Here is a 25983-nt window from a genome sequence, read left to right on the forward strand (position 1 = left end):
TAAATTTAGAACAATCAGGAGATAATATAGCAAGATGATCCCAAGCCTTGCAGTATCAGTTTTGTAGCCTTAACACAGATATCAGAAACATAGTTTGTACACTCTCTTTAGTAGGCAGAAATAAAAATAAATAAAAGCTACTTAAAATCTGCTTACACCTGCAATTGTTGTTGTGTTCTAAATGTCTTGTGTTCCAAATTGTGATGAGGAGAATGAGACAGGTAATTTGTTCCAGGAATACATAAAAGTAAATTATTGAAAACAGAACCACACTCCAGATATGAGCTAAAACAATGGATAATGCCATGGTCTCATCTTGGCAAAATCCAAGTGTTCTGAAGCTTCACATTGACAGGCTAAAATTACCAAATCTCTTACATGCCTGTCTCCCATTGTGGATCTTAAGTAGTTCTTAACTCTCTTGAGCACAGAGAAGTACCTCTCTTTTGATGTTGTAGAAACTGGAAGGCTCAACACAATGTACAATCTCAGCAAAGACTGGCAGCCCCTTGGTAAGACGTTGAGAACATTCCAGAATTCAGAAATTGAAGTCAGTTTTTTTTGGTGCATTGTGCTTCTTGGCAACTTTAATTCTGCATCCGGATCACCAAAATTGGTGCCTGTTGATCCGTAGTGATCTGCAGTTATTTTTGGTTTCTCATAATCAAGAAAATTTTCATTTTTTGGGTCACAAGCAGTTAGTGTAGAAAGCAAACTGGAGTTGGAGGTGAATCGTCTATCAAGCTCTGCAAGAATTCTGTCCAGAATAGGATAGGTGAAATCAGATTTTATAGGTTCTTGAGTGCTCTTGGGAACACCAGTGTACTATAAACAAAAACCAAAGCTTATTGCCATTTTTGTATTGCTGTGCTTAGCAGTTGTGATTGTCAGACACGGAATATCAATTTCAAGTTCTTTGGCAATGATTTCAGCTTCATCACACATCTCCTTCCATTTGCTTTGAGATGTTCTCATTTATTGAAGAGCAGCAACATTGCTTGCTACTAATTCCATGGCACTTAATAAATTCAGGTTTTCATTTTGCAGTTCTTCTGAAGCCCTGTGCAAAATCTTGAATATTCTTTCCCAAACCAAGAGCCTCAACAGAAAGGAATAGCTCTTTATCTTTGCCATCAAGCCCTTTGGAATGCTAACTGATGATCCATCAGCTCTGAACTGAAATGGCTTCCAGTATTTCCACTACCGTGCCAATCTTGCATGTTGTTTCCAGAGGGAGTCACACCAGTGAGTTTCACATAATCTACCTAGTTCAAATACCTTCTGGCCTAGCTCCTGTTGTGCCTTAACAAATGGTTCCCGGTACTTGTAACTACTGCTGAAGAAGATTTACAGTGCCTGAGCAAATGTAAAAACTCCCTGACACTGGGTGATGCTGGACCATGTGTCTGTAGTGACAAGATTAAGCCTGCAAGGACAGCATTTCCCATAAATGGCATGTGTAATCCTTTCCTGAATTCAAGCTTGTATGTCTTTCAGATGTCCACTCAGTGCAGAAGCGCCATCATAGCACTGGGCAAAAATGTAATTAATGTCGAGCTTCAGATGCTGTAGTTCTTCAATAATCATTTTTGAGACAGATCCAGCATTTAGATTTTTCCGTGTGGAAGCAACCCTGAGCTCTTTCCTGAATGATTCCTTTTCCACAGAAGCGTAAAAAGAGACACAGCTGTTCTTTTTTTGGTGTATCTTTAGCTTCATCAACAAGGACAGAAAAATACTTGTTTTGTCTTTTTTTTATTTTTTTTTAACCACTGTCAGTCAGGGTGTGTCTACACAGAAAAAGCTATGCACAGGTTAGCTGTGAGCAGGGCCGGTGCAACCATTTAGGCGGACTAGGCGGTTGCCTAGGGCGCCGAGATTTGAGAGCGCCAAAAAGCACCCTCAATTTTTTTTTAAATGATTGAGCAGCTACTGCTGCTGGGACAGAGAGGGAGTCTGAGCTGCCGGCGGTAGTTGGCAGCCCAGGGTGTCCCCCGGGTCAGGGCGCCGCCGTGGCAGCCGGCAGCCCAGGGTGTCCCCCGGGTCAGGGCGCCGCCGGAGGGGGCGGCAGGCAGCTCCCGTGGAGCTGCTGCAGTGGTGCCTGTGGGCGGTCCAGTGGTCCGCGGCTCGGGTGGACCTCCCGCAGACACCACTGCGGCAGCTCCACCGGAGCCACGGAGCACCGGACCCTCTGCAGGCACAACCGGCAGCTCCACCTGAGCCGCGGACCACTGGACTGCCCACAGGCACCACTGCGGCAGATCCACCGGAGCCGCGGGATCAGCGCGCGGGGCGGCAACATTGCTGTCCGCCTAGGGCTCTCAAATCCCTAGCGCTGGTCCTGGCTGTAAGGTAGCTTGAATCCAGCCCAGCCCAGGTAATGATAGCAGTGAAGGCAGTACAGCTAGGCTTCAGCATGGGTAGTGCAAGTCTGGTATGCATTCTTGGTGCATACTTGGTTTACTAGTCCATTCTGAAGCCTTTGCTGTGCTGTCTTCATTTCTTTTGTTACCCATGCTAGCTGGATTCAAGTTGAGCAGACAAGCCCATGTACAGCTTTTGCTGTGTAGATATGTCTTTAAATCTGATAACAAAGGCTGGTAGCACCTTTTCTGCATCAGGACTGTCAGCTACAATGGTGGTAGCTCCGTGGGGAACTTTTGTAGTTCCTTACTATGGAAATAGCCAGCTTTAGCACTGGGTGAATTAGTGCAGACAAGGCCATTGCCAGATTTAATATCTATGCATCAGTTTATTCTTCTGGAAGGTAGGATAGTATTACCTAAATCAAGAGTCACCTCAACCTATCCTCTGTGAGGTTGTCAGATTTTAATTTGTGTGCACTCTTCCATTTGCTCTGTTAATGGGGGAGCGGAAAATAGTCCTGAGATTTGAATTGTTCTGTATGCAGAGATGCGAGTAAGTTTTATTTAAGAGTCTGCATGTTTCTTATTTTGATTTATTCTTACAATTTAGATCCTTAATATATTAGCCTCCACTCCAAACCTAACCACTGAGCACTGTCCAAACCATCTTTTGCCAGGGGGGAAAAAAATCAATGATTACATATAAGGAAATCACATACCACAAGGGTGTTGGAACTAGGGGTGCTGGGGGTGCGGCAGCACCACTTGACTTGAAGTCATATACAGGGTTTACAGTTTTGTTCAATGGTTTTTAGCACCCCCGCTATGCTAATTATGCCAATGCCACTGCGTACCAGGAAATCATTTTCTGAGTCACTTCAGTTTACTGACTTTCATAAACTCGTTTTTGTAGTTAATATTTTTATTGTACACTGAAACTGTGGATTACATTTGTAACCACACAGATCACTTTAACCCACGTTTGACAACTGTCGTTATACAAAAGATATTTTACAGAAGTATAGACATCTTTGCCAGGAACTAGGTATCTACTGTAAATCTCAAATGAGACCACAGAACAGTGGCATACCGGTTAGAATGTATTTAAAAATGAACCTTTGTTTTTCAATTAATTTTCGTTAATCTTAGTTTATCTCCTTTTAACTTGTGTTTACAGATTAATATGATACTTTGTAATTTTATGTTTACTTAAAGTTTAAATATTTTATTCACTATTTAATATTTAAATACTGTTTTGCCATAGCTACTTGTCCTCTGCCTCCAGATTAAATTTGATCAATTAACAAGAAAGATTTTTGAATTCCTCTCCTTGCTTAACCCTGAAAGGCAAATTGAGTTCTTTCTGCCTCTTCCGTCTTCATCAATAGTGCATTGAATAATTCTGTTGATGTATGCGGCCAGACAGAATACAGCTTGCTTTTCTTGACTGATATTGGTTCCTGCACCACTGAGAGTAAAAACATGTTTGCATCCATAAAATAAACAGATTTGACTTGAAACAGAGAAAGTATGTATTTGATTGTGGTGATGTTTTTTTACAGAGCTGCTCCTCTGACCACACTGGACTGTAAAGAAAATCCTATGTTTATTTTTGGCATGCTGGACATACTAGATATGTTAGTGAACAGTCTTATTATCCATCATCTAAGTCATTAGCTAGGAGAGTGCGTGGTCTTGAGGGTTAGAGTAGCAGAATGAGGATCAGAGTTGAGATACATTTCTGTCTCTAATACTGACGTGTTCTGATGTCTTGTGTCAAGTCACTTAAGGGACACTGGTTAGGTTTAAAGTTTTGATGTTCCTGCCCCACAGATCTCATTCTAATCTTTATACTTCCATATGGCTGGCAGGCAGGCAAGTATTATTATTCCCATTTTACAGCGATGAGAACTGAGGCACAGTGTCCAAGCACAGAATGTACTTTTAAAAAAAACATATATACAAACTGTAAATAATAAACAAGACTGTTTTTTTTCTCAAATTTAAAATTTTCTTGGGGTTTGGTTTTAAATATTCTCCTGTAAGAACTGCAACGCAGTCACTGTAGTGTTGTGTTTAAGAGTCTTCTGAAAAGTAACTATCCTATAAACAGACATGACAATGACTTGAAAGTGTCAATTTCATTCCAGTTTAAAGTCAGTTTCTAGTCTATTATTATTCCTAATAATGCTCCTAGAGCCCCACACAGATGTAGTAGAGCAGTGATCTCCAAAGTGGGGTGTACACACCCCAGGGGGTGCGTAAGAGGATCCTTGGGGGTGCGTGGCAGGAGAAGCATCTTTTTGTATTTGGCTTTGGCAAAAATGGCAGAGCCAGCGCAGCAGGGGGTGCGTGCTCAAAATTTTTTTACTAATGGGTGTGCAATCAAAAAAGTTTGGGGACCACTGAAGTAGAGGACTGTAAAACTCTACTATTGGTTAGGAGGATTGTCACTCTGTATCGTCTCAGCTGCTGATTGGTGAAGGCAGATGAGGGGGCAGGTTGGGTGATTTTAGTGCAGTAGAAGAAACTGAGCACGGGAGCTGTAGCCAGAGAACCCCAGCTCCTAGAGGAGGGGACCTGGCTGCAGGTAAGAGCTTGGGCTGGGGCATGCACTACGAGAAAACCTCTGATATGAAACTGGTGGTGGTGGGAAGTGCCCCCTGGCCCTCCCTAAGTGGTGCCCCTGCATGGTATCTGAAGTAGGGGAACCCAAAAACTAAGGCTCCCCAAATTAGTGAACACATTGAAAATTTGGGCCTAAGTGACTTGAGTGACTCTATGCAGGATGTCTGTAGCAGAGGGAGGAATAAAATCCAGAACTCCTAACTTCCAACACTGTGCTTTAACCACTAGACCAGAGGTGGCTAACCTGTGGCTCCGGAGCTGCATGCGGCTCTTCAGAAGTTAATATGCAGCTCCTTGCGTAGGTGCTGACTCTGGGGCTGGAGCTACAGGTGCCAACTTTCCACTGCTCAACCCCAGGCCATGCCACGCCTTACCCCAAGGCTCCTGGCCCCTTCCCTGAGAACTGCTGCACCCTTACTCCTACCCCCTCCATCCCACAGCCTCCTGTACAATGCAAAACAGTTGATCGTGATAGGGAGGGGGAAGTGCTGATCAGCAGGGTTCCCAGCATGCTGGAGGTTGGGGGGGAAGCAGGGGGAGGAGTTGATGGGGGGGCTGCCGATGTATTACTGTGACTCTTTGGCAATGTACATTGGTAAATTCTGGCTCCTTCTCAGGCTCAGGTTGGCCACCCATGTACTAGATTATGCTTCCTAACCATGTAGTTTATCTTCCTTATATTTAACCACAGTACGTATCTTTGCTTCTATATTTTTGAAAGATTTAGGAGTGCCACTTATGACCTAAGAACTGGGCGTATACTGGGTGACCCATTGTCTTTCACCCACCATATACACATTATTTCATGACATGGAGAACATAGTGGGTGTAGTTAGAAACACAGATCTAACTCTGTGATTAATAAAAGGCCTAATGGAGAAAACCAATACAAAATATCACCAGAAAGTCAAAAATTGTATGTGATGGTTTCGCCACTGAAAGAAATATTTTAAAGTTGGGAGAATGTTTTTTTTGTTCCATGTGGCTAATTATTATACATAGTAAGAGAGGGTACACTTGCCCCAGAAAGCTCACACTCAAATTAAACAAAGGACAGGAGAGAAATAAGCTAAGTGACTTGCCCCAGAGGCATGCTGCAGGTCAGTGGTAGGGCCAAGGCATAAGAACGCAGACCCCAGGTCCAGTGTACTATTCATTAGTCGCTGCCACTTCTCACAATCTTATGAGTTTTGAGTACGGAAATCAGAATTTGTACTTTAGTGTAAAGCACATCACCAGTCTGAGACTTAGAATCAACAGTAATAGAAATGTATTTTGTAAATAAGGTCCTGGGTTTATAGTCACTCTTCTTTTGTGTTAACTGTAGGTTGTTACAGATAAGCAACGGATTCAAACAAAGAGAGACTGCTTCGGTATGACAGGTATGTATTCATTTTAACTGCCCTTCTAATTGTTCTAAACCTCAAAGTGCTGGAGAATCCTGGGAGCCAGATACTTTTAAAAATTTTGTTTTATAATAACATTTGCAATATAATAAAACATGATGCATCTCTGTTTCTCAGTCGCTATAGCAGGAGTCGGCAACCTCTGGCACGCGGCTCGCCTGGGTAAGCACCCTGGTGGGCCGGGCCAGTTTGTTTACCTGCTGTGTCGGCAGGTTCGGCCGACCACGGCTCCCACTGGCTGTGTTCTGCTGTCCCAAGCCAATGGGGGTGGCAGGAAGCCGCAGCCAGCACATCCCTCGGTCTGCACTGCTTCCCGCAGCCCCCATTGGCCTGGGACGGCGAACTGCGGCCAGTGGGAGCCGAGGTCGGCTGAACCTGCCGTTGCGGCAGGTAAACAAACTGGCCAGCCCGCCAGGGTGCTTACCCTGGTGAGCCACGTGCCAGAGGTTGCCGACCCCTGCGCTATAGCTATGTCTGCACTTCACGGTAAACCCAGGCCTGTGAGATCCAGGCTTGTGGACTTGGTCTTTCCAAGACCATGATGAAGCATCTGCACTGCATTTTAAACTAAGGCTTACAGTTGCTGGACCTGGGTGTCTCAACTGTGCTTATGTGTCCACACTGCATTAGGCTGACCTGACTTGGGTTTGTGGTTTGAGCTGCATTCACATTGGAAACTGACAGGGCTTGGACCTGAGTCACAACAGGACTTGGGATCTGACCCACCCATCCTAAAGAGTCTAGAACCTAGGTCCTGAGTAAGCTTGGGCTTTGGCCAGCATGCAGGGCCACCATAAAAAAGAGTAACCATGCAGGAGGTGTAGAGCAGCCAAAGTGACCCACCAGTGGAGCATCATGGCATAGCTGTAGCACCTCCGGCTAGGGTGCCCCAGAGAAACATTTATGCGTTCATCAGAATATATCATCCCATCATCCCTCATGGAAATGTGCATCTTAGTTCCTAATACCGTAGACTGTGGCAAGCAAATCTTTTGAGGCAGACCGGATAAGGGAGAGGCCATCTTGCTGAATTGTGGAGAAAGGGGGGCTCAGAAGTAGGTCCTCCTTTTCCCAGTAGTGTTCCCCCTTTCGTGATAAAGTATCGGTTTTTACCATTTCAGTTTCCCGAGTGGTAGGTAATTGTAAACTTGAATCAGAAGAACACAGCTCACCTTAGCTGCCTCTGGTTCAAAGCTCAGGCCTTGTGGAGGTATTGGAGGTTCTTATGGGCAGTAAATACCTGTACTGCGTGCTGGGCTCCCTCAGGGTGGTGGTGCTATTCTTCTAATGCAGTTTTGATTGTGAGCAGCTCCTTGTCCACTATTTCATAGTTCATCTCTGTGGGGATGATATTTTGAGAGAAGAATGCACAGATGTGAAGAACTGACTGGGGTCTGAGTCGCTGAGAGAGACCTATCCTGAGGGCCACGTTGGATGCATCTGCTTCTAATTTATATGGATGAGTTGGGTCAGGGTGTGCCAGAATTAGGGCTGTGGTGAAGGCAGTCTTGAGCTGATTAAAAGTGAGCTGGGCTTCAGGTAGCCAAGTGAATCAAATGGCTTTATGAAGGAGGCAAGTCGGGGGCTATTTGTTCACAGTCACTGGAGATAAATCAACTATTAAAATTTGCAAATCCCAGGGAGCACTGAAGTTCTCAGTGGGTCTAGGGTGCTGTTCAGTTACGGATGACTTCCACCTTCTGCATATCTATTTGAATGCCCCGTATAACCTAAAAATTCAGCGGTGGCCTGGCGTACAAACTAAGCTTCCGTAGTCTCTCCAGGACAGACTGACATTATGGCAGTGCTGCTCAGGGCTTCTTAGAAAACACCGATATATCATCAAGGTAGATGTCCCCGAACATTGTTTATGAAATGTTGAAATGTTGTGAGGGCATTGGTTCAGATGAACAGCATTGCTAAATATTCAGAGTGCCCATATCAGGTATGAAAATCTGTCTTCCATTCATCCCCAGGCCTTATGCATGCTAAATTATATGCCCCTGAAAGATCAAGTTTAGTGAAAAGGTTCTGGCAGTCCAGCAATTCTGGTGCAGAGGGTACCGATTTGAATAGTCACCTGAATCAATGCGTGATAGGCTATGCAGAAGCGTAGTGGCCTATCCTTTTTTCACACAAAGAGGACTAGTGCCCCCCTGCAGAAGTGGATCTCTGAATGAAGCCCTTTGTGAGATTGTTCTGCTATACATGCTTAGTGCATCCAGCTCTGGTTTAGACATAGTGTCTGTCCATCCACAGGGCACCTTGCCCTGGGTTATAGGTCTCTGTTGGACAGATGTAGTCCCTGTGTGGGGATAGTATATTTGCTTTTTTGTTTTCAAACACCTCCAGGTAGTCTCAGTGCTTGTCGAGGAAGCTGAGCTTCTGGTCTGGGGCTGCTCTCTTCTGGTTATCCCTCACAGTGCAGGGTCTCACTTCTTGGGGTCTTATCCAATTCTGGGACTATGGATGCGACCACTATGGGTTGGTCTATTTGTTGGAGGCAAGCTATCTGTCAATATTCGGAGGAGAAGCTAATGTTCCTCCGTCACCAGGAGATCCATAGGGAGTGCAGCTCCAACCAAGGAATGCCAAGAATTATTGAAAAGAATAGAGAGCAGATCACATCAAAACATATTAATTCCTGATGCCCTTCCATTTCTGTCTCTAAGAGGACGGTGTCTTAGGTCACCAGTCCTGATGATAGGAATAACCCATCAAATGCGTCCACCAGGTCTGGTGTGGGTTTTGGCAGGAGAAGGATCTGTAGGGTTTGGGCTGCCTTAACATGTATAAAGTTAGCAGCAGCTCTTGAGTCTGTCATTGCTAGTTGCAGGGGAGTCTCCTGTGCTTGCTCCAAGACCCGCAACTGCAGTGGCAATTGGAAATGCGGGGAGAGCCCACGGTTCATTTGTTGGGCTCTACTTGAGGGCGGCTGCAGAGCATGGAAGTTTGGTGATGCCCAGGTTGTATCCCCCCCGACTATTGGCCTGGGCTGGTCTATTTCCCGAGTTCTTTCAAGCTAGACAGGAGGCAAAGGTATGTCCTGGCTACACACAGTAAAAACAGGTTCGGCTGTTGTGAACATTCCTTCTCCTCCAGGGTTGGGCATGACCAGGGTGAGCCAGGTTGACTTGCATGGATTCAGGACTTGGTATAGAGGGTGGGCATAGCAGTAGTAACATAACCCTGTCATTGAGCATCAAAGTTTTTGCTGAAAAGCATCCTATTTTTTTCTGTTTTGTCCTTTCTCTTACCCTCTTGTTTATTCTCACAGTGTCTTTAGCTTTGAAACAAGAAAAGCTAATGGCAATATTGGAAATTGAAGTGCAGGAAATTACCACCTTTGTCTGTTCAGTGGTGTGTGTAATTGAAGGGACTTTAAATTGGTTCTTGTGTGAGGGCTGCTTTTGAGGACACTGAATAACTCCAAGGGGAGAAAAAAAAATATAGTAAACAAATGCATTTTTGAAAAACAAAAATAAGACAAGTTAACTGAAAGTTTTGTTGATGTTAGGATTCATTAGGAAAAACAAATTCCGAATTTCTTTACAGATTCTAAATATGCAGCTTTGGGGGAAGGGCTAACTATTAGAATTACTGTATTTATTGTTTAAAATGCACAGTTTTTTCTATTGGTAACTGAGCATCAGCACCGACTTGTCACTTCACACATAAGGCATGGCCCATGCCCTGACATGGCCCAGGCCATGTCTTGCAATCTGCTGTAATTCTGACACTGACAACACTAGTATAGTTTGTATGAGTTCGGAAGTGGTGCAGAGGTATATGAATGTCAGAGAATGGACTTGTGGGATTCTGCACCCCCTGCTTGCCAGACTATAGCTGAACGTCTTAAATTCCAGATTACTGTGTTTTGTTTTTGTGACTAATAGCTGCCTTCATTTCAGCTTTCCTTTTTTTTAAAAAAAAAAGGTGCCCCACTTTACTTTGTGTGCCATTCATCTCCTATAATGGCTGGTTGTCAGAGAATAAAGTCTGCTACACATGCCAGCTACAGAAGCCACTCCTCTTAACGCTGGAGTTCCAAGATTCAGTCCCTAATGATGACCAATAACACTGGTCTACAATTTTTGAGAAGTCGTCTGCTTCAGAGATAAAATGTGATATTTATTATATATTTTGATGTGCTGAATTCAAATATGACAATTAAAACAACTGATTGGCTACTGTTTCTAAGTTATTTAAGTTTTTACATTTTATGTCTATGTATATTGTGTAGATAGTAGAGTTTTAATCATAAATTGTAAACCTAGGTCTTTTCATGTGTTTATGGTTGCTTTACATGATAATATTTCACCTGTCCTGTTTATGGAACACTTTAAAAATCAGCGAAAGGGTTATATAAATAAAATGTATTATGAAACAAAAGGCAAAAAACTATTATGTACATAGTTTAGTCCTATTCAGGGTCTACTCGGCGCTTCTTGGCTTGTTTCTTGTATTCATTAAATGGAGCTTCTCTTGTCACTGTCCAGCAATAGTCTGCAAGCATTGATGGGCTCCATTTGCCCTGATAGCCTGCCAGGAGATTCCACTGCTGGAGTCTGGAGCCCAACAGCTCTGCCTTTCTCTTGGGTAGTTCCAAATCCCTGACAAGGTCATTGAGTTCACCTTGTGTTATGAGGTGTGGTTCAGAGGAGGAGGATGGGAGAAAATGTGGGTCCTGTGACATTGATGGTTCAGGACCAGAAGTTTCATCCTCTTCCTCTTCCTCGTCTGATTCAAGTGAGAATGATTCTGGTGCATCAGGAACCGGCAGTCCTTCTCCGTGGGGGTACTGGGCGTATAGCTGATGGAATGTTTGGATAATGCACAGTCCACTTTTTCTTCTTTGACACACCTTTCCCAACTGGAGGCACCATGCAGAAGTAACAACTGCTGGTATGAACTGTTGGCTTTCTCCAAATCATTGGCACTGCAAAAGGCATAGATTTCCTTTTCCTGTTCAACCACTGGTGAAGATTTGTTGCACAAGTGTTGCAGCATATGTGTGGGGCCCACCTCTTGTCCTGATCTCCAATTTTGCAGCCAAAATAAAGGTGATAGCCTTTCTTAACCAGAGTGGTTATACTGTGCTTTTGTGATGCAAAAGTCACTTCACCACAAACATAGCAGAAGTTATCTGCACTCTTCACACAAGTATGAGGCATCTCTGCTCACTTTGGCTAAACAGAAATGTGTCCCTTTGCAAAATCAAACACTGACAAAGAAGAGAGCACGACACTGTATGATTTCTAGAGCTGATAGAGGGCAATTTGTTCAGCAGAGTGATGTAAGCTTCGTTATGATTGCATCATCCATGACTTCTAGGAAGAACATGATGCAATTCATATCATGTATGATGCAATATCAGCTTCAGATTGCATCATTCATTGTTTTGCCTAAAAAGCAAGTACTGTCCAAACCCAGTCATAGATTTATTCATAGATCCAGTCAAAGATGTATTTTAGTCATTTCTGGTTTAAATTGAGATCCCTTCCCTATATAACTCACTTATCCTCCGCCATTCCCAAGTCAAGGGTCGTATATACTGACCTAATAGCATATCTTGAAAACTAGAGCCAATCAACAATTTTAAGCATCATTTTCGTTCTCAGTGACCCAGAATTAGTAAAGTTCGACTACATTTATTTCAGAAGCATTTTGGCTGTAGAGCAGTGTAATTGAGGTCATTGCAAATGCAAGATCCACCTCTTGGCGCATAGATTACCAAAATGGAAGAGACTACAAATGGCTAACAGATTCTGCTCTTACATATCTATCCCCTGGACTCATAGGAAAGTGAGCAGAGAATATGGTCTGTAATTGAACAGCAAAGATTTTTCTTAATAATTCATGTATCTGACACCTAGGTAATATGATATTGTGCATAATATGAATATATGGGATTTAGTGAATTCAATTGTAATCTCAATGGCAAAATATTCAGAGTAACCTTTCTCATGTTGCAATGACTTTATTGTTACTTTAGTTTTCCAATATTTTTAATTTGCAGTTCAATATAAAGTGCATCCTGAGCACAGTAGGGTTCCAACCTTTGCAACTGATAAGCTTTGACTTCTACATATGAAGTCAACGGGTTGACTCATGGGTGTAGAAGTCCATCTGTGTGCTGTCATTTTAGGGTTGGAGTCTATATTGGCATCTCATTTATTATGGTAATCATAATTGTTTAGTTAAATCTTGCTCACTAGGGCTTTGATTTAAGTCACCAAATTCACTTCTAAGGGTATGGCTACACTTACAGTTGTACAGCGCTGGGAGTTACAGCTGTCTTCGTATAGCTGTGTAGGGAAAGCGCTGCAGTGTGGCCACACTGACAGCCACCAGCGCTGCAGTGTGGCCACATTTGCAGCGCTGCTGGGAGTGGTGCATTGTGGGCAGCTATCCCAGCGTTCAAGTGGCTGCAACGTGCTTTTCAAAAGAGGGGGGTGAGGGGGAACGTGGAGAGAGAGAGAGAGTGGATTTTTGGAGCTGTCAGCTCCCTGTCTTGCAAGTTCTGAGGACTGGAACATACACATCACCAACCTGCAATCAATTTAAAAGTTTCGAGCCCTTCCCCCACCCCTCTCTTATTCACTAAATGCAAATTATGCACTCCTAAATAGCCTTCAGACCACATAAGCAGCTGCTTAACACGGACTTCCCCCTCCCCCCTGCCATGTGACTTCTCTCTTCAAGCAAACAGCTGTGAACCTTCTAAAGCAATTCCCCTGCCTGCCTCTGCTCGCTCGCTCCAGCAAACAGGAGCTGTGTTTGTTTTTTAGATAAGCAGCTCGGAGGAGCTTGGAGTTCAGCCATTCTTCCGGTTTGTTGTGAGCAGGCATTCTGGGATACCTCCTAATACCCTAGAGGCCAATAACAGCGCTTTTGGTGGCCACACTTGATGAGCAGCGCTGCATCACCAGCGCTGCAATCGTTACACCCCAAGCAGACCAGGTGTACAGCCAGCGCTGCAGCCAGGGAGTTGCAGCGCTGGATGTGCCTTGCAGGTGTGGACAGTTACTAAGTTGCAGTGCTGTAAACCTACCATCAGCTCTGCAACTCTCCAGTGTAGCCAAGCCCTAAGGGTTTAGTCCTGAAAGGTGTGAGGAGGTGTGAGGTGCAAACAGAACCTTATAAAAAGTGGTAAATACTACTTGCGGTTGGGCCATAATTCAGTATAACTAATCCCAAGAAAATACAACAGAAAAATATCCTATATAATATACAGAAAATATGCTTTGTTTCACATTTCTTTGGTTGAAAGTTTGCACACACATTTATTTTGTCAAACTTCCCCCTCCACCAGCATTATTGAAAATGAAACTTTTAATAAAAAGTTGCAGACATTATGAAAACCTTCTTCTTCTCAAAAAATTTTCCAGCACTATTTTAATTGAAATTCATATGGAAATTATTTTCAAAATTATCAAAAATGTTACTGAAACCAGGGGTTTTCAGAAAGCAAACATGTTTTTTGTTTAAATGAAAAATTTCAAACTTGAGTTTGATAAAAATTTCAGTAAAAAATATTGAGAACATTTCACAAGATGGGACGTGTCCATTTCAAACCCCGGAAATGGAAACAATTTAGAAATTTTTAATTTCCATTATTTTCCAATTTACTGATCAGCTCCAGTTTGATTAAACTAAGGTTTAGGATGAGCAGCCATTCATAGTAATACTGGATCTTATCCCTTGTGATGGACTCAGACCAGAAAGATATAAGAGGATAGTGGAAGGCAGGTATATTAGCCTCAGAATGAACTGTTCCCTGGATAGCCAAACAAGGGCTACTCCAGGCCAGTCAAGACACCTGAGGCCAATTTAACCAGCCAAGGTCGTTAGGCTAATGCTGGGACCTGACCTCAGATAACTGAGAAAGAGTCAGTTAAGGCTGATAGGCTAATGGAGACAGCTGGAACCAATTAAGGTTCCACTTATACCACTTTAAAAGCTCTCCTTTCCAGTTCTCTAGAGAGGAGCCCATGTGAAAGTAGCTGAAGGAGAGGAAGCATTACTGATCCCTGAGGTAAGGGTGAAGCTTGGAAAAGGGGAGCATGGGGAACTGGTCCAGGGAATCAAAGCAGCATCAGTGAAGGAGGGAAGCTGATAACAGCTGCTACCATTAGGGAGCCTGGGCTGGAACCCGGAGTAGAGGGCGGGCCTGGGTTCCCCACCACCCCCCACATGATCTACAGAGATTCCTTTAAAAGGGGAAACAGACTTTGGTCCAGGCAGGAGACCAAATGACACCTGTGGAGCTCTAAGGAGCACCAGAACTGTGGGTATTTTACCTTCCCACCTCTCATACTGGCCTGTGAGGAAAATAGCTCCATAAGTTGTAACTTCTGCCTCCATACCGGGAGATGGAGGTCATCTTAAGGACCTTAGTGAACTTCTGAGGCCACTGTATCCACCAGGAAGCACAGGACCCACCAATACAGGCTCGGAGCTTTGTCACACCCTGTATTAAAGATGTTTAGATAGTACAGTGATGAGTGTGATATAAGAACTTGTGTTGAATAAACTAATGCTATGAAATTATTTTGGTTTATATTTTCAGAAGTATTCATCATAGGCAAATCTTTTTTCATTATATTATAAGATGATATTGGCATTACTCTTTTACAGAATTGGGGCACTTGATTTGATTGTGTTACTATTTAACGGAAACTCATTTGAGAACAAAACACCCATTAGAAACATTTTAAAACAGTCTGAATGTTTAATGATTTACTGGCAGACTGTGTCTTTGAAGCACAAGGCTTTTTTATATTTAGGTAGCTCATATTTATAAAACTCTTCAATTAGTCATGCTTTTCTGAAATCTTAGCGTGGGCTGAAATTATTAATAGTTGGTTTAAGCCTGAAACCTATTAATTGAGATATAATTTGTTTTAAATCTGAATGACAAAATTCTGCTCTTGGAGATGCACATACAAAATCTTTTCTGTGGGCTCCCAGTGAGAGTTGTGTGCACATATCTGAGGTCAGAATTTTGCCTGGAGTTTATTATGAATTGTATAGTTTAATTATTTCAGAAAGTGACACTGGTTCCAATGTTGTACACACTTCCCACTGAGAACAGAACCTGCTAATTAAAGTTGTTTCCTTTGGAATGAGAGGGAGTAAGGTCAGCAGTTACGGCACAAGACTGGAAATCAGGAAACCTAGTTCTGTTCTTGTGTCTGCGCGTGACCTGCTGCGTGATCTTGGGCAAGTCACTTCACCTCTCTGTTCCTCGGTTTTCTTCTTGCCCTGTGCCTACCTTGTTGTGCTCCTTCAGGGAGGGATTGTCTCATACTGTGTTTGTCTAGCAAAATAGGGCCCCAATCATAGAAATGAAGGGCTGGAAGGGACCTCATGAGGTCATCTAGTCCATCCCCCTGTGCTGAGGCAGGACCAAGTAAACTTAGACCATCCCTAACAGGTATTTGTCTAACCTCTTCTTAAAATGGTTGAATCCTCTTTGCTACTGCTATGCACAGTGGCAGGTGTTTGCTACATGGGATCTAGAGTTTGTGAGACAGATGCTTTAGTTCTAATGTAGAGTATTACTTTCACTTTCAGCTGTAGAATTACCGGAAACAGGATTAAAGGGAACAAATGAAGGCCATGATCTGCTTTTGACTTCCGCAGCACCAGATGTTCGTGGGATCCATTCACTGTTTGCCTTGATCCCCTCATGGACAAAGAAGATTTTGTTCAAACGAGAGTCTACCATTAACCAGCAGCTGGTCAGTAAGATATGGTTGATGTTTAATATTTGAAAGGATTGAAGAGAAGTAAGATCAGCAGTTGTCTATCACTGGGAATTTAGTACTTAATTAGTAATATAGTTTCTAATTATGTCTCATATGATTATGTTCACCTTCAGTAGCTTCAGCAGTAACATCTAAATGCATGAGTTCCTTATAACTGTAGTGACAGGTACAGTCAGGTGTATGCCCTATAAATTCTAGTTCTCTAAGTAATAAAATGCATCTTACCATTTGATGAATTTGTTTCTTTACATTGTGCATTTTATCATGGAAGTCTGGTCACCGAAAATAAACATGTCACTTGGGCTAATAATTATATGTGGGAATAGATAATTTAAATAAATTTGTATAAACAGATAAAAGAAGATTCATTGATGGGGTGGCAGAGCTCTTAAACACCAAGGTTGTGAATCAGTTTAACTTCTTTTTCTCTTTCTTCATTACATTACACAACTTGTGTTGTAGTTTCATATTGAGATGGGTCCATACACAACGTAGATTTTTGTTTTTTCCCTCCCCAGCCAGAAGATGTGCCAAGAATTTCAGTATCTTCTGGGTATGGGATAACTCTTCAGAAATGTGCAGTGGTAAGTTTAGTGATACTGCTTTCTCTTATTTGAGGAAGTAATAAGATCCAAATCTTCTGTGAATATTTTTTGTCCAGTTTTATAAATAAGACCCCTAATATAACCCAAAGCCAGTACACAGAAACAAATACTTTTACGTTGTATAATACAGGGAGGAAGTTGTTATACAGTAAATGTAATCTAATACTTCAACATTATCTGTAAGGAATGAGCTTTGAAACAATAGTCAGCAGCATTTACTAGCACTGTACAAAGTACAGAACATTACTGAGCAGTGTAGTCTTTATATTATTGATGAGTTGATATTGCTAATGGTATCTTAAATCATAGTAACCTGTGACATGGGTTCATGCTCCCTAAAGGCTACGATATCAGAATTAGCAGGATGAGAACCACTATTAGAAATATCCTTAATTCTGGAGACTATAGGAACACATGAGGAATGATGGCAGTAAGCACAATAGCACCTGCAAATGATCAGTCTTCCGTTTATTAAAAACCTTACTACACATATAATCAATGCAACAGCTATAGCTACATAAGTGAAGATGGACATCTTATGATATTTCTCCAACATCGATGTCTTGATACAGGTCGAACCTCTCTATTGTGGTGTGATCAGGCCCGGCAACATCCGTGGTCAGGCATCATTTTATTTGTTTTTTATGCTTTATCTATTTATTTCCTTGTACCAATACAATAAAATTGTGTAACAACAGTAACACTTTGTTACGAAGAGAGCCGGTAAGCCTTGGCTAGGTGATGTTGCAAGCGTTGTTCTGTTTATTCGCCTTGGAGAGATTAAAAATAAAAAGAGACCCGCTTGCTACAATGTTGACCTCATGTGGTTTGGCAAATTCTCTGGTTCAGCACCGGTTAGGTCCTGAGGGTGCCGGACTACAGAGGTTCAATTTGTTCTTGCATCCCCAAGGGTACCAGCAAGATGGGTGAATCTCTCAACAGACGGTTACTTGTAGAGCAGTGGTTCTCAACCAGGGGCCCTGGGGGTTGTGAACAAGTTTTAAGGAGCTGCCAAAAGAAACCAGAGAGCAGGACCAGTGTTAAACTCACTGGGACCCAGTGCAGAAAGACCAATTCCGAGCCCCACGCCCACGGCTGAAGGAAAAGCCTGAGCAAATTAGCTTTGGAGACCCTCCCCCCGCCCAGTGCCATGGGGCCCTGGGCAGTTGGTCTCTTTGCTACCCCATAATGTAGACCCTGGCTTTTAATCTACTGAAAAATAGTTGTTGTGGCACAAGAGGGCCATGGAATTTTTATAGCCTGTTTTCGGGGGGGAGGGTTCAAAAAGAAAAAGGTTGAGAACCCCTGCTGTAGAGGGTCTCCTGAATGATTCTTCCTCGCTGTTCATGCTGAGGATCCCTTTTTATTCTGTGTTACACTCATGCCCATAGCCCTTATGCATATGCATAAGGATTCCAACCCCTTTTCCCTTATCTGGTCTTCCACATGCCATAAAATTTGAGGTGCCTCACTTTTGGTGGGGTATCCTCTTAGTTTCCCTTATTTTAATTAGCATTTACATCAGTGAGTTCCCATGCAGAATTTCCCATGATGTTACAATCAAGCATCTTGCAGAATTGATGGGTACGTACTGGCATATTTTCCAAACTTCATATTAGCATATATTTTACAGTAACCTTGTAACTTCACTGGTACCTCCTCAGTTACTTGCTCATGCCTACCCTTTAAAGCGTAATGTGTCTAAGATAAAATCTGACAGGCCTCAGCCTGCTGGCCTTGCATTACAGCCCTACTTTGCTTATAAACCTAATGCACACTCATAAATGCTTGTCAGTTTTACACCTCTATAAGACTGTCCTACTTATTGCTATACCTATGCCTACAATTGAAATCTATTCACTACATGTTAATTATATATAAATTAACCACAACAATAGATAACACAATTAGATGTTTATATAAGGTGATAAGCCACAGCAGATCCTAGGAGGACGTCTAGTGTAAACATAGAATGAAACTGAAATTTTTTTTTAATGAGTCAGTATATTTCAATTACGGCACCTGGCCTTTAATCCATCTGCCAAAATTACAGTCTAATTTTCCAATTTAAAAAAAATATTTTTTCGTTCCCCCTGCTGTTTGAAAAACTCACACAAATGAAGGGACAGTGAAATGACTATACACAAAGACTGCTGTCAAATGCACAAAGGGCCAGATTTTCAAAGATATTTAGGTGCCTAAAGATGCAGACAGGCCCCTAGTGGGATTTTCAAAAGTGCACCAGCAGCTTAGATGCCTAACTCCCATTGACTTGAGGCACTTAACCTGCTTAGATGGGTTTGAAAAATGGCTATTTTTCCAGTTTTTTTTATTTTGGGCCAGATTTTTAAAACCTAATTTGGTTTTTTGTTTTTATTCTGGTCAGATCAGGTTTGAATATTTGTAATTACAGCCAATTCACTCTGCCTGTCCCTTGCATGGAGAACGATAGTGTGTTGTGCTTTAAGTCAAGCTTGGATTCAGCCTTTCAAACGACCCGGCATACAAGCATTGGGAATTTAGCAGCTGATTTGAAAATATTGATGTGGTGAACTGGACCAGATCCTATGCACAGAGTGGAAAATAGGAAATGGAGAATACATATGCATTACATTGCAGAGCCTAATTAACTGTAATGTTGTTATCAAAATGGCCATGGGTCATAATTAGCAAGACTGAATATTGATGATTTCAGTTACATGAAGTGGTGAGAGACAACCTCCCACTTCAGAAAGCTTTATAGGGTAGACTCATTACTCCTTTATTATAAGAAGATCTTGGAGAGAGAGTTTTGAAACACTTGCATATTTGATTCTTTCTGCTACTCATAATACAACCTAGGCAATCTCATTAAAAATGGCGAAGTCTTGCTGCGCAAGATCAAAGCTAATCTGCTCCAGATGGTGGGATTATCAGGAAATAATCTTTCAGTGCTGCTAGTTGTAAATTTAAAAAAAAAATGGTTGTATGTGAATTGTCTTCCACCTTTGGATCAAATTCATATTTTATTTTAACTTGCTAATCTTGCCCTTTTATTTGAATCCTAATACATCTGAACAAACATTTTCCTCCTAACACCTGGCTGACCATATGGCAGCCTCTAGTAGTTTAAATGGAAAAATAAGATCTACTTTGTTCCTTCATTTTAGGAATGTTTCTGAGGCATTTCCTTTGCAAAGCCAGCAGGGAAATGACATATATTTAGTCATTCGAGGACAGATTCTGTAGTCCCTTCCTCACATAGATAATGCCACTGAAACCAGGGTGTAAAGACAACTCAAATGTAGTGGGCCTGGCTTCTCCATTTGTACATTGGGGTGGGGGGAATAAGGGCCCAGTTATCAGTGTGCCCTTTAAACTGTGTCAATCACCAAATGATGAGACCATCAATGTGTTAGTGCTTTACAGTTTCAATAATCTTAAACAGTGCCCTGGTAAATCTTTATAAACAGATGCAGGGTATACTTTTTTTTTTTGGGTGAATGACACCTCTCACTGTCATCTCTCTTGCACATCAGATGTGTGGGAATCATTCCTAAAGCTCAGCCACCCTTTCCCCAACATAAGATTCTGTCTGCAAGTTCCTGATCCTTCTCCCTTCCCTGATTACTCTCGCCTCATCCCTTCTGTTTACTCTCCTTTCCAGCCTTCCCCCATTTTCCTTCTTCACCCAGTCTCCTGTGTGCTACTCCAGGGGCTGATCACATTTGCTGATTCTCTTTTAGAAACAGAGGACAAAAAAATCAGGGATCTATAGTTGCTCAACTGTCTCTGTGAGATGCTGCTTTTGTTTCAAGCTGTAGGAACAAGAGCTGCAGGTTTCAAGTGAATGCGAGGGCCAGTGGTTTAAGGGAAATTGTGGCACCTGGGCTTCTATTCCCTATGATAGCTGCAGCTGTAGGTAGTTCTCCTCAGTCAAGGTGAGGTATAAGGGTTTTCCCCGCTCCTTTGTTATTTGTTAGAGTGTTTTCTCTAGTGCTTGTCAGCGAAATATCTAAGATCTCCTGTTACTTCCAAGTACTCACCTTCAGGCTCTTTCTAATCAGAAGTCAGGAGGGCAGAACTCCAATTTAACTATTATTATATCATTCAAAAATATACAGATGTATCTAAAGGCATCATCCGTTTCTCCAGCTGAGGAGAATTGTAATCAGAGGCAGAAGCTGTTGTTGTGAAAGTGGTAAGGAGTTGCTAGGGCCAAACACTGAATGAAGGACTTTATTAGAATATGGAAAACAGGGCCGCCGGGGGGGGGGGGGGGGAAGAGAGCAAGTGGGGCAATTTGCCCCAGGCCTCACAGGGGCCCTGTGAGCTCTGGCCAAGAATCCCTTCCCTGTCTACTCACCCGGTGGTGGTCCGAGTCTTTTGTGGCACTTCAGCGGTGGGACCTTCACTTGCTCTGGCTCTTTGGCGGCACTTGGGCAGAGGGTCCTTCAGTGCTGCCAAAGACTCGGAGCAAGTGAAGGACCCGCCGCCGCAGACTCAGAGCACCGCCTGATGAGTACAAGCGCTGCAGCGGGTGGCGCCTTTTTTTTATGTCTGCTCCCCCATTTTGCCCCAGGCCCCATGAATCCTCTGGGTGGCCCTGATGGAAAATAGGATTATCCTTTAAACTACTCTCTCTTTCTACTTCGCTTTAGGAAATTTGCCTGGAATTTTCTCCAGTTCTCCCCCCATGATACCGGTGTAAAGAAACAGAACACATCTATGTACACAGGAGCCATGGCTATGGAATCCTATTTGTACCCTGTCCTCACAGTGGAGAAATTTTTTTGCGGAGCATAGGAGGAATTAATCTTGTGGGGCCTGATCCAGTAGGTGTGCTCTGAGCATTCCTATCTCCACGTAAAATGGCGAGGGAGCAGGAGGAAGCCTCCTTTGTAAACTTTAGCCTAATAGTTAGGGACCTTATCCAGGATGTGGGTGAATTCCCTTCTCTGCCTGATGAGGAGAAGAGATTGGAACAGGACTTCTCATCTCTCTGGTCAAGGCCCTAACCACTGAACTGTGGGATATTCTGATCGGAGGTCAATCTCTCCTGTTTGAAGCTTTATAGAAATAAAACCTAGAGAGAGAGACTCTGAATGACTCTGTAGGCCACACCCTTCTTTTTTGCAATTCCCATTGGCTAGTTTAGGTGACTCCCCTGCCTAATGTGTGCTGACTTTTGTAGATTGCATTCTCAGGCACCTGTCTCTCCCCATGCATTGTGTAGTAGAAAGTGTAGGTGCCTTACAAAGGCTTTGTGGAGTTTTGTGATTTCCAAGATGCAGATTAGTTAGGTATTACAGCCGCTAAGTCCCTTTGTGGATCCAGGCCAAGGCCTGCTACATAGAGATGGAACAGTGTTGTGGAAGATTTGAATCTATATAAATATGTGAGATAAAAGGCTCCAGTTTTAATGAGTGTGACAGCCTCCTCTTAGCCAAAACTGTGGGGTAGACTGCAGGGCACACTTGCAGGTTGGGAAACTCTATCCTGGGAAGCAGTGACACTTAAAAGCAGTGACACTGCAGGTCATGGTGGATAATCAGCTAAACATGAGCTTCCAGTCTGAGGCGGTGGCCAAAAGAGCTTTGATGTATAAATAGGGGACTATGGAGTAAGAGTTGAGCAGTTATAGTACCTCTTGTGTGACTGCTACTGGAACGCTGTGTCCAGTTCTGGATCTAGAATCCAAGTAGCAGTCTGCACTGAACTTCCTCACAAAATGGCTGCTTTAAGCTGCAGCCTAAGCTCCTAGAAATTGAAAGTACAACACAGAAAGCAAATAACAGATGCATCCTACATCTACCTCAGACCCTGGACATGGCTAGGAATGCCCCAACATGTGAGCTGAGTCTGGAAAGACTCCATGTTTGGGAGAAGGAAGAGTTACTGGGGCCAGAGTGTAGCTGACATGTCCTGGTGACCAACTTTAGGCCCCAGAGAACAAGCACATGGCTTGGACTTCCCAATAGGTGGGCTGAGCCCAGCAAGGCCAGTGTTTGTAGGGAGAGAGCTGGTTGCAAGGAGGAGCAGCTAGAGGAGAAGCAATCCAGGAATTGTGCCCTGCAGCAGAACGAGGAGGTTCCATATTGTCTAAAAATAAGCGGAACAGGGCTCAATAGGGGGAGGAATGGCGTTCCATGGGTGGGGTGGGGACTGACAAGCCAGTAGGGGGCATACAGTCCCCGGCTCCAGAGATGGCCACAGCTGCAAGATGGGGGTGCGCGACCTCAGCTTCAGCACCCACAAGCCCTGGCCGCAGCCAGGAGGGGGCGCACAGCCTAGGGAGGCCGCAAGGCAGGGATGCACAGCTCCTGCTGCAGTGCCAGCCATGGGGCTGGGGCGTGTGACCCCAACTGCAGCCCTCGGCTGGGGTTGCAGGGTTGTGATTCCAGATATTGAGCTTGCAGTTGCAAGCTGTTGCAGCAGGGCAGGGGCACACAGTCCTGCCTCCACCCCCACTTCAGCTGCGGACAGCTGAAGCAGAAGAAGTCAGAATCTGTGACTGCTGTGACCTCTGTGACTAAATCGTAGCCTTACCCATGGGTCCTAAGGTGGGTTAGCAAGCCCTTGAGACAGGGGGAACAAGGGGCTGTATAACCCTTGTAGACCAGGGATGCCTCAGAAGGGGGCTAAACAGGAGATCAACCTGCATCAGAAGAATTAAGTGATAGCAAGTGTGATGTGCATTAAGGGCCTTCTCTTCATGCTGCCAGAGCTGAGTGTTATGAATTTTGCAGAACCTGATTAGAACATTGCATTCCAATTCTCCTATATGAGGTCTCTCTGGGATTTTCAGATTCTTGTTTTCACTCAGTCCTTTCTCTGCATGAGCTGTTATCCTGGATTTCAAACTACAAAGTTTTTCTATTACACTGTCGCCAAGCAACAGCTTGACGTGTAGGAGATTAAAATCTCTCTGGAGTTTGAAATCAAATGGAGTGTGATGTTGTCAGCAGGTCACTCAGAATATCCTCAAAGAAAAAGCTTTAATGCACACATGCATGCACACACTCTAAACTAAGCGGGCCTAGTAATTTGCAGCTAACTACTACCATTTCACTCCAAAAGAAAAGTATTGGTATTTCTGGTTTTAGGTGGCTACTCAACATGATCTCCAAACTGCATATGTAAGGCTTCTGATAAATAATACCAACACACCATCTGCATCCAATGTCACAGATCTTATTCTGCTGGACAATATTACTGGTCTCCACGTTCAAGGAACTAGTGGTAATAAGACTACAGATGGGTTCCAGATATATAAGAGAGGATTCCTGCAAGGTAACTAATTAAGCAGTGGCTCTGCTTTTCAATATGTGAAGACAATTTTTGTGACAAGAAAACTTCAAATTAGGATATTTAATTGTTTCTTCTGGTGATTTTAGGTTAAAATAAAAACACCCTTTAACAGTTAATGTATCTTAATTCCAGAAAGGTTTGTTTTCAACTTTGCAATTGTAATATTCTTTCAACTCAGAGGTGTGAGTCAGGCCAAATTTATCTCCAAGCTTGGAGCTGTCTCTGATGTCAGTGGATGCAGAATTGGACTCTTTAAAACCTGACACAAATAAAGAATGTTTGTGTGTTACTTTAATTCCAATGGAAAGATTTTTTTTAAATCAGTATCAACACAAATCTGTTCTGGATAATTTCTTTATCCAAGCTGAGAGTCATGCAGATGGTAACAAAATAACTTACTCAGTAAAAAGTGATATTATATGTTTAAAGATTCTTTCTTAAAATAATCTAAGACTCTTATCCTGCCATTGAGTCTGCTTGGCCATTAAGGATTCACCTGCTTGGAAATGACTGTGGAATTTGGACCTGAAGCATTGTCTGCAATATAGATAAGGGAGATTTTAGATCTATATAGGGTTCAACCCACAAACAAGACTAAATTGTTATAACCAAAATACAAGCCCTCTCTAGCCTTGGTTTCAAACCCCTACCTAAAAACTTGGTGTGGAGCCGTGTCCTCTTGCAGGAAATCTCCCCTTTCTGATTCCCAGTAGCTGTTCTTATATTCCTTATTTCCCTGTGTGAGGGGAAAGGAGGAAGGAAGCCAGAATTAACTTCTTGCTTCCTGGGGTCATGATATTGGCCCTGCACTCTCTTGAAGTACATCTTCAGAGCTGTTAAATTGTGATTACTTTTTTAAAGTAAACAAGCAATGGCATGATAGCTAAAAACTGAATACTTACCAAATCGGAAAGTAAAATTAGTCCATATGGGGCTTTAGCATGGTAGGTAGTTAATAACTAGAGCCCATTTCTGATAATGGAAATGTCTGGTTGGTGGCACAGATCGTGGGGTTGGGTATTGAAACTGTTAGCAGCGAGTTACTGGCTTTCAACCCAGAGATTCTTTTTGAAAGAATTACCCCCCAAGAAAAGAAACTTGACTTACATTACTCAATTGGCAAACAAAACTGGAACAATTGTGACATCTGGCACAGCTTCCATTAAAGCTGAAATTGAATTTTGCTTTCCATGCCAGTGGAAGGTGTTTCCATCATTATGAAGAAATCTAAACTAGAATTTAGATTTAGAATAAGAACAAAGCTCATTTGGTTGTAACTCTCATTCACTGATATGTCAGCCCCCAGCTCAGCCCTAAACTGATCTCCAGTGATGAGCACGAAGATTGTGCCTGATGGAACTTAGAGGTGTGTCTGTAGATAATATGTATTATACACAGGATGGGTTGCTGGGCACCTGCTAGGATTGACTAGGCATATCTTACCTAATCAGTCCTTTGCCATGTAGGGGCCTTGGACATTGGTGGTGCCATCGTCCCTCTTGTTCTCTGCTCATGGCACACAATAGTTTAGTCTCCTGAGGACTGAAATGCTGTGGTCTAACTAGACTGATTGGGCTTAAAATTAAGGTATCTGTGTGAAGGTTAATGTCCTGTGTTTATGTAGGAGGTCAGACTAGATGAACTAATGGTGCCTTCTGGCCTTTAAGTCCATGAAAGTACAAAACGGGAGCAGGATCAACCCTAGAATCAACTACAAGCTTGTACAGGAGACCACTCTAATTAACTCTCATTTCAAGAGAACATCTCAAAGTATTCCCCCCAAGTAATGAGTACAGTTCTTCTCCACTTTTATTAAGAGCATCTCCATCAAGCAAATGTTTATTGGTGTCTTGAATGCTCACTTAATACAGACTTCATTGCAGTTATGTCGCAAAACGTACTGGGCCAGATTTGC

At 42.9% G+C, this 25983-nt stretch overlaps 1 protein-coding gene across 4 annotated transcripts in view; it reads left to right on the forward strand.

Annotated features, from left to right (window-relative positions):
- Positions 1-25983, forward strand: part of EVC2 (EvC ciliary complex subunit 2) — a 168353-nt gene that overhangs the window by 1018 nt on the left and 141352 nt on the right. For 3 of the 4 annotated variants that reach the window (XM_030563458.1, XM_030563460.1, XM_030563459.1), the window contains exons 2-5: positions 6322-6376; positions 15980-16146; positions 16692-16757; positions 23864-24050. In XM_030563458.1, the coding sequence (XP_030419318.1) occupies positions 6322-6376; positions 15980-16146; positions 16692-16757; positions 23864-24050 (475 nt within the window). Of the gene's footprint in view, positions 1-1203; positions 1246-6321; positions 6377-15979; positions 16147-16691; positions 16758-23863; positions 24051-25983 lie in introns of those variants that run through there. The other variant, XM_030563461.1, reaches the window with a different exon arrangement.

This window comes from Gopherus evgoodei, chromosome 5, assembly GCF_007399415.2.
Source record: "Gopherus evgoodei ecotype Sinaloan lineage chromosome 5, rGopEvg1_v1.p, whole genome shotgun sequence".
Lineage (NCBI taxonomy): Eukaryota > Metazoa > Chordata > Testudines > Testudinidae > Gopherus > Gopherus evgoodei.